The 7991-nt window shown below is 42.1% G+C and overlaps 1 protein-coding gene across 2 annotated transcripts in view; it reads right to left on the bottom strand.

Moving 5' to 3' along the window:
- RIN2 (Ras and Rab interactor 2) overlaps positions 1–7991 on the bottom strand; it is a 117120-nt gene that overhangs the window by 51125 nt on the left and 58004 nt on the right. For both annotated transcript variants that reach the window (XM_019516130.1, XM_019516131.1), the window contains exons 4-5: positions 5996–6107; positions 2290–2362 (exon numbers count right to left, since the gene is read on the bottom strand). In XM_019516130.1, coding sequence (XP_019371675.1) covers positions 2290–2362; positions 5996–6107 — 185 coding nt within the window. The remainder of the gene's footprint in view (positions 1–2289; positions 2363–5995; positions 6108–7991) is intronic.

Consider the following 7991-nt stretch of genomic DNA (forward strand, 5'->3'; position numbering starts at 1 on the left):
TCTGGAAGCAGCAAACCCCTGTAGCTGCCAGAGCCACTGTGCTGGCAGGACCAGCACCTTGGGGGTTAATGCCACCACCACTCACCCCACTGCCTTTCAGTGGTGATGGCATTAACCCCATGGATGCTGGTTGCCCCACTGCAGAATTTCCAGGTTGAGATCTCTATTGGGTGGCAGGGCAACCAATGGCAGCACAGAGAACATACAGGGGTTAATGCTGCTGCCAGAGGTAAGTTGTGCAGCCCGTGAGAAGCCCTGCAGTCCAGATTCAACACACTAAACCAAATAATCCTGCTTCTAACTAGTCAGTAGAGGACTCAAGTCCCCAAGGCTACCAGTCTGGGACTTTCCAAAAGAACCAAATTTAGACTAAAATAAGTTCAGAGGATGAACATTAGGTACTTTTCAGCACATGCTAAATGAAGAACAAGTGAAACAACTGTTATAGGACAGTCAAGGCTGAAACCTGTCAAAACCAGAGATGCTCAACCATTCAGCCTCATGGGTCAGATGAGGGGTGTGAGGCCAGTCTGCAGGCTGGAACTGTCACGGGGTCAGTGTGTGGAGGTGGGCCTGTGCCACCTGGATCCAGCTGTGCTGCCTAACCCAGTACACAAGTCCACAGTAGCCTGCAGGGTGCTCCATAGATTCAAATATTTGGCAGCTGGGGAGTGGCAATTCATTCTGCCACCTGTCCTGCGCAACCACATTTTTGGAACCTTGGGGAGCCCTGCAGGCCAAGTGATATGGCTATGTGGGCTGGATCTGGCCTGCAGGCCAGGGGTTTAGCACTCCTGGTCACAACTGTTACATGTATGCAATGTATGATTTTTGTCAGCTGTAATGCTCTGCAATATAAAGTAATAGTTATCAATCTCTTGAATAAAATGCACTCTATTATTGCCTCTGGTAACTGTCACTCCCAAATGGTTGAGAGCTTACTGGGCTGGTTAAATAAGTCACCACTCAAAGAGCTGAACTCAAGTTGCATTCTTAATACAGCAACATTTCTGAGTCAGAAGGCAGCCTTGCTGCCTCACTCCTTCCTTTGTTTATATGCTGTCCTTCTTTAAATACCTTGCTCTTAGAAAGCAGTGTTCATTAGGAGACCTCAAGAGCATCTAAAGGAGTGAAGTATAAAATTATATCTATCTTAGAGATAGAGAATCAAGGGAGAGGCGTGTAACTGTCCCCAGATCACCCAGGCCAATGACAGGGTGGAACAGAACTGAAGCCACTGCCTGAGTCTCAGACTTGTGCTCCCTGGAAAAGGTCACACTGCCTCCCCATTAAGTATCTGTGTACAGTGTCTCTGTGACTACAAAGACACTTCAGTAGTCCATGCTGACCTGGAGGACGGACCGCAATGCTGCAGTCAGGTTTGGACATTGGCAATGCTAGAGAAGGAGGAGGAGAAATGCAGTTGAATTGAAACTACCCTCAGCATTGCAACCAGACCCACAATGGAAGAAAAGCTAGTGATATTGCCAGTTCTGAGCAGAGTGGAAAAGAATGACTCCCAGCTCATCCTCCAGCCCCTTTTCACTGGGAGAGGAAAAATCAGTGACAGAGCTCAGGGCTTCTGAGCACAGATCTGGTGATTACCATGTCTGCTGTCACCTGGCTGCTGGGATCCATGCCACAAGGGACCTAGAAGAGGCAACAGCTCTCATAAGAACTGTGACTGAAGAGAAGAAGTAGGGTTCAGTTGCTAAAGTTATGGTGCCATTTGACTTAGGAGAACTTTTGTGAGTCTTTTGCTAGCCCGTTCTTCATTCTGGCCAGCAGGAACAATGGCAGCCTGCTCTGCCCCAAATCACAGCACAGAAGCAGCACATCCACATTCATTAAACACAGGGTGCAGAGAGGACAAGTAGCCATTTCCTGCCTTGGACCATGCCAAAAGCAAAGATAGATGACAATGCGGGAAACTCCCACAGGCTTGCAGGGCACATGTCGTCACCTGGCCTGGTCCCTCCCATAGCAGCAGGATTTCACAATGAATTGTACACTTGTGGATTTGTGGTTCACTGAAAAACAGATCAGTGAGGTCCTGTGGTAAACAGAGAATGTCCACATCTTTGGAGTCTTTTGTTTGCCAATGCCACATAAGACAATTTATTTCCTTAGTAGTTTTTTTAAGCTCTGATCATACTCTGCTGTTATTTATTCAGTTACCTTCTAAAACAGTCTAGTAATATTTACAATCATGTTTAACCAAGAAAACCATTGAGACTCACTTTTAAGGACCATCTAATAAACAGTACTCAGAACAGCGTGCAATCTTACCTGCTAATACAGTAGAAAGCAATGAGCCTGAATAAATCAGCAAAACTTATTCCAGAACCCTCCAAGGAAAAGGCTGCAAAGATAGATTCAGGGAGGGGGGTGGGAAGAAACAAATCAGTCCTTAAATAATATTCTAAGAAAACAAGCATAACAACACCTCCAGTTTTTACACAGCATTAGTGGTAGTAAGCTTGTAACATCAAGCCAACTACTGTTTTGTTAAATCAAAAACAACTCTGTGGAGGAGTGTACGTCTCGGCCAAAGACATTTTAGTAAATATAGTAATAGTCTGGGCAGTGGAGTTGGGGTTTTTTTCATTCTAAACACATGTTCTAGTCCTTGGGAAATGGATCAAAAGAAACTAGAGTTGCACAACCAGGAAATCAATAATAATGGAGGCTTTGTGTTACCCATTGTATTTATATTAAGCGATTCATTCTAAAACTCGCTTTCCTTCTCTTGCTGTTCATCCACTGAGGTTTTTTTTGCCAGGTGTCGAGTTTCAATAAATACATATCACAATAAATGACAAATCCAGGAATTTCTCTCCTTTTAACAAAGTTCTCTGAAGTCAATTCTGCTTCTCACTCACACTATGTGGTGGCTTTTACAAAATTATTAGGAAAAAATGTATTAAACAAGTCTGAATTAGAACTCTTCTAAAAAGCCAAACAAATATTGTTACTGTAAATGCACAGAGATTGTTATTATACATGGTTACTGTACATGGTTCTGTACTGATATACATCTTTACAAACCACAAAATTAATCTGTGCTGGAACAGGAAGCAGCACCATTGATATCAAGTATAGCTACAGCCACTCCTGCCAGTGGTGAAAATTCATCCCAAGCAATAAAGGCTCAGAATAACAGTAAGCAGGAGGAGACCTTTTACCTCCTGGCTGCCTCATATGAATCTGCTTGAGAAGAGTAACAGAAGAACTGGTCGGTGATTGTTACAGAAAGCCCCCAAAGCCAAACACCTTGCAACTGGTTCAGAGGCACAGTGGCTAATTATCTTCCCAGAGGCATAGTGGCTAATGCAAGCAAATATGCAGTGTCTGTACATACGGTAGGTGCTTCGTAGATGCAGGCATGCTTTACATATTAATCCATTTATTTATGAGGATACATGCCTCAGAAACATTTAGATTGAATCATGGTAATTCCTTCTACCAGAACATGATGAGAAAGCAATGTGTAAGCTTAAAGGTATACTCTGGAATGTCTCTTGGCGGCCAGCAAAAACAATATCACATTGGTGCTCTCTGTGCTAGGCTACCTCCCCATAACTTTCCAGACTACATAAAATCCTACCATTGATAACAAAATCCCCAATGAGCCAGGGCTGAGCTCTCTCTGTGAAACTTTTCCAGAATGTTAGACCCTGGGTGATGGAAAGCCCAGGACTGTCATAGAACAAGCCCATGAAAAAGTCAATGACCTGCAAAAAAAGGCCCCCAAAAAAGCCTCCACAACAGATGATAATGAATGCGTATTGTGCGCAGCAGCTGTTGCTTCTTCATCCAGATGAGTCTTTATGGCTGCAGAAGCCAAAGGTCATCACTCTCCATTCTTTTTGGAACATAGGCTCCAAACTCTAGGGAGCCGTAAGCTTCAGCCACCATCAGGATCTGTCTGCTCTTGGGTTAAGAGTCATGTAACAGCTAAATCAAAATGATGTCATTATTAAATTCAAGCTCTCCATGCCTTAGTAGGGGATGAGATATGTCTTTTGTATTTTACAGCAAAATGCAAACTCTCCCTTTCAAAAAAAACCTTCCCCAACTAAAAAGCTCTATCCAAATAAGGCACAAAATAAACAAAAAATGAATCTGGGGGATTTACCAGATGGTTTGCATCGAGATCCCCTACCCAGCTTTGAAAATCTTGATCACAAATGCTGAGTAACCGTAAACCCACAAATTAAACCCATCACATCCCAGTTGATACTCTCCACCTGAAACAAAACTTTGTTCATGGATAAGTAACATACTAGAAGTTTGGAGAGGGGGCTTAATTGCCATAATAGGCATCAGGACATAACTTTAGACAACACAGATTAAACATTTTCTATTGCTGTCAATCAAGCAGGTTTCATAAATATTACGTTCATTTGAGAGTGGGAAAAAGGTGACTTATCACTAATAACGTTATCCTTTACTGGATAAATATCATCTCTAGCTTTGACCAAAATCTATAAATAGCTACAATTACAGTTTTGGAGTGAGGGAAAAAAACCCTAAATGAAACCACAGGGGTCACTAGAGAAAGGAAATAGCTCTTCCTCCACAGATCATTCCTGAAGAAGGCTGCTCAGCTGAAAACATTTCCAATGTACAGCATGTTAAAATAAGCTCCTTTGTTCCATTTGAAGTTTCCAAATTATGCTATAAATCATCATAAGCTGCTTTTTTCATGCCCAGTTTTCCTCAGAAGTATTTTTTCACCCTCCTCCCTTTACGTAGATCACTAAAATTTTGTTTTGAAATCTACCGGAATCCTGCCACTGTTTTTTATTTCTAGTAATGAAGACATGGAACATGCTTGTAACATTACAAAAATTAAGCAAATGTGACCTCGCATCCAAAACAATTCTTTCACTAGAAACTTTATTAAGGGGTTAAAGTCTGATCCCTTGTTTGGTGAAAAGCTGTTCTTAACCCTACGAATCAAATTAAGAACTAAAAATAATTCATAATCCCAGACTCTCATTTATACTTATGGGAGACAGCTGACAGAGGAAAGAGTCTCCTTGGTGTCCTACCCTGGTGGGAACATCAATGGTGTTTCTAGGAAAGGGGTCATTTAAATTCTCTCTGAGATACTAAGAAAGCTTCACCAGCGAAGACTGAAAGCACAGACACTCCAATTAACCACAGAATCATAGAAAGTTAGGGTTGGAAGGGACCTCAGGAGGTCATCTAGTCCAACCCTCTGCTCAAAGCAGGACCAGCCCCAACTAGATCATTTTAGCCAGGGCTTCATCTAGCTGGGTCTTAAAAACCTCCAAGGATGGAGATTCCACCACCTCTCTGGGTAACCTGTTCCAGTCACGTTTTTCCTAATATACAGCTTAAACCTCCCTTGCTGCAACTTGAGACCACTGCTCCTTATTCTGTTTCCTGTCACCACTGAGAACAGTCTAGCAAGGTTTAATTAAGCAAGGTACTTCATACATTCCTAACCTTGAAGTCCATGAACATGCCAACTGTCTTCATTAGAATTACTCATTAGCTTAGAAATTAGAAGAAAAAAGGGCTGGAAGGGATATGGACTCTTTCCCATCTGTCCATGTCTTTCTTAAAGTGCAATGCCCCAACACAAAGTACTCTAGGTGAGGTCTCACCCACACTGCACTGAGGGCAAGCAGCGCCTCCCATGACTTGCAACACTCCTGTTAATATGTACCAGTACACTCTTACCTTTATTTTGCAAAAATTACAGTGTTGACGTTGCTGAATAGGACCCTGTGTATCTCTACCCTCTCCAAACCAGTCCAACTCATTCAGAGATCTACCCAGATGGCTGTGGAGCCATTCGCAATACAGGTGCCTTTAACAGCACATGCTGTTATTCCCCTCATCCTGTACGGTTTTCTGCTCCTTACAGCCATCAGACTAAGATTCTCCTATGCAAGGTGCACAGGAGTACAAAGGTTTATAAGGTCTCATGAAGGACCAAAATCTCCATAACATAACTTACTGTATGTGCTTTCTTTTATTGCGAATTCCTTCAGGCAGGACCCAAATTCACTGGGCAGACGTAGTGATATGACTTTTTTCTGCAGTCTTGTGGATTTCCTGACCAGAAAGATCTATTAAGGCAAAAAAAGGCACAAATGTTTACAGACTTTTATTACACATACTTTTAACAGGTTTTAAACCCAAAATGGAGATTATGGAAATCTAATCTGACCTCCTGCACAACACCTGTCTTAGAACTTCACTCACTGATCCGCCTATCAAGCCCAATAATTTATGGTGAAACAGTTGCATCTCTTTCAGTAAGACATGCTATCTTCATTTAATGATGGCAAAATGAGGTGGAATTTATACATCCTTTGAAAAACTGCTCCTCAGGTTAACTATCCTCACTCATGCTTTATTTCTAGTTTGAACTTGCCTTGCTTCTGCTTCTAGCCATCAATCCTTGTTATGCCTCTATTTCAATACAAAACCCTCAGTATCAGTACCTATAAAGACAGAATAGTGTTGGGTGGTGGTATACTACAGGGTCCAAATGGTAACTAAGTAGGTACAGTTGATGATGTATCTTTGAAAGGTGAACAACACATATTAAAAACACAAACATTTGAGGAAGTACACAGATATAGCCAAGAACACGTTTCAGTCTCAAAAATAGATTTAATACAAATTAATTTCTACTAGAAAAGAGTAATAAAAGGTTTGAAAGAAGGGCATGTCTACTTGGCACAATGAAGTCATGTGGAGAGCCCTGAGCTTGCTCACTGAGACTTAGTTCAGGTATGGGAAACAGTCTAGCTGTGTTAGTGTGTCCCTTCCCTGGGCTAAATAATCCTGTTGAGAAGTGCAGTTTCTCCCTCACTGAAAAGCTTCTCATAAAAATTGGGATGGAAGCAGAAAAGTGCTTGTAATATTCTTAAAAATTATAAATCATAAGAAATCCTTCAGTTTGATTCTCACTTCCTATTGAAATCCAACTCACATAGCTTGCTTTGAATACGTGGTTTGATCAAAAAGTTCTAAGACTTGATGTTCGGGGTATTGCTCATGAGGAATTTGTACCGAGTGGTCAAACAATCAATCAAGCCTTTATAAAGAGGTTTTGATTCAATTGAAAGATAAAGTTAGAAGAAACTGCTGCAAGCTGTGTGAAAATGGTCGATGGTTTCTGCACCATGACAATGCTCCTTCACACACTGCTTTCTCCATTCAAGAATTTTTGGCTGAAAAAAAAACATTCCTGTAATACCACACCCTCCGTATTCACCTGATCTTGCCCCATGTGATGTTTTTCTGTTCCCAAAAATCAAAATGGAGCTGAAAGGAAGGAGATTTGATGACATTCCAACCATCCATAAGAATGTGGAAGCAGAACTCAAAAACCTCACAGTTGAAGACTTCCAGCATTGCTTCTGAAAGTGGCAGGAACGTTGGGACAAGTGCATATCATCTGGGGGAGATTACTTTGAAGGGGACAGCTCATAAAAATGTTGTTTGTACACTATTCTTTAAAATAAAGGCTGTCTTAGAACTTTTTGATCACCCCTCGTATCCCAGCATTAGGGTACAGGCTTGGTGGGAATTCAACTGGGATGGTTAGGACCAGCGCATCCTGCATTTTTGCAGTGAATTGGACTAAGTGGCCCTTGAGGTCCTTTCCAGCCATAGAGGTGTAAGGCAGGTCTCCCCACTCAGTGCAGCACTGTACAGATAACTGAAGGCATTTACAGATGTACTTGGTTGGGGGGTGGGGGAGGGGCGCGCTTTAATTAGAGCAGCTCTGAGAGACGCTCTAATTAAAGTGCCCGCAGTGTCACGTGCATCAGCATCCCCATACTGAAAAATGGCAGCAGGGGCACTTTAAATAAAGTTTGTCAAACATGCTTTAGTTAAAGCACTCCGGCCATCATTTTTCAGCACAGGGACGCTGATACATATGATGCTGCAGCCTACTGCAGTGTGGTATATACCATGCTCCAGAAGACTCAATTAAT

The sequence above is a fragment of the Gavialis gangeticus genome, unplaced genomic scaffold (assembly GCF_001723915.1).
Source record: "Gavialis gangeticus isolate Ggan-Ray unplaced genomic scaffold, GavGan_comp1, whole genome shotgun sequence".
Lineage (NCBI taxonomy): Eukaryota > Metazoa > Chordata > Crocodylia > Gavialidae > Gavialis > Gavialis gangeticus.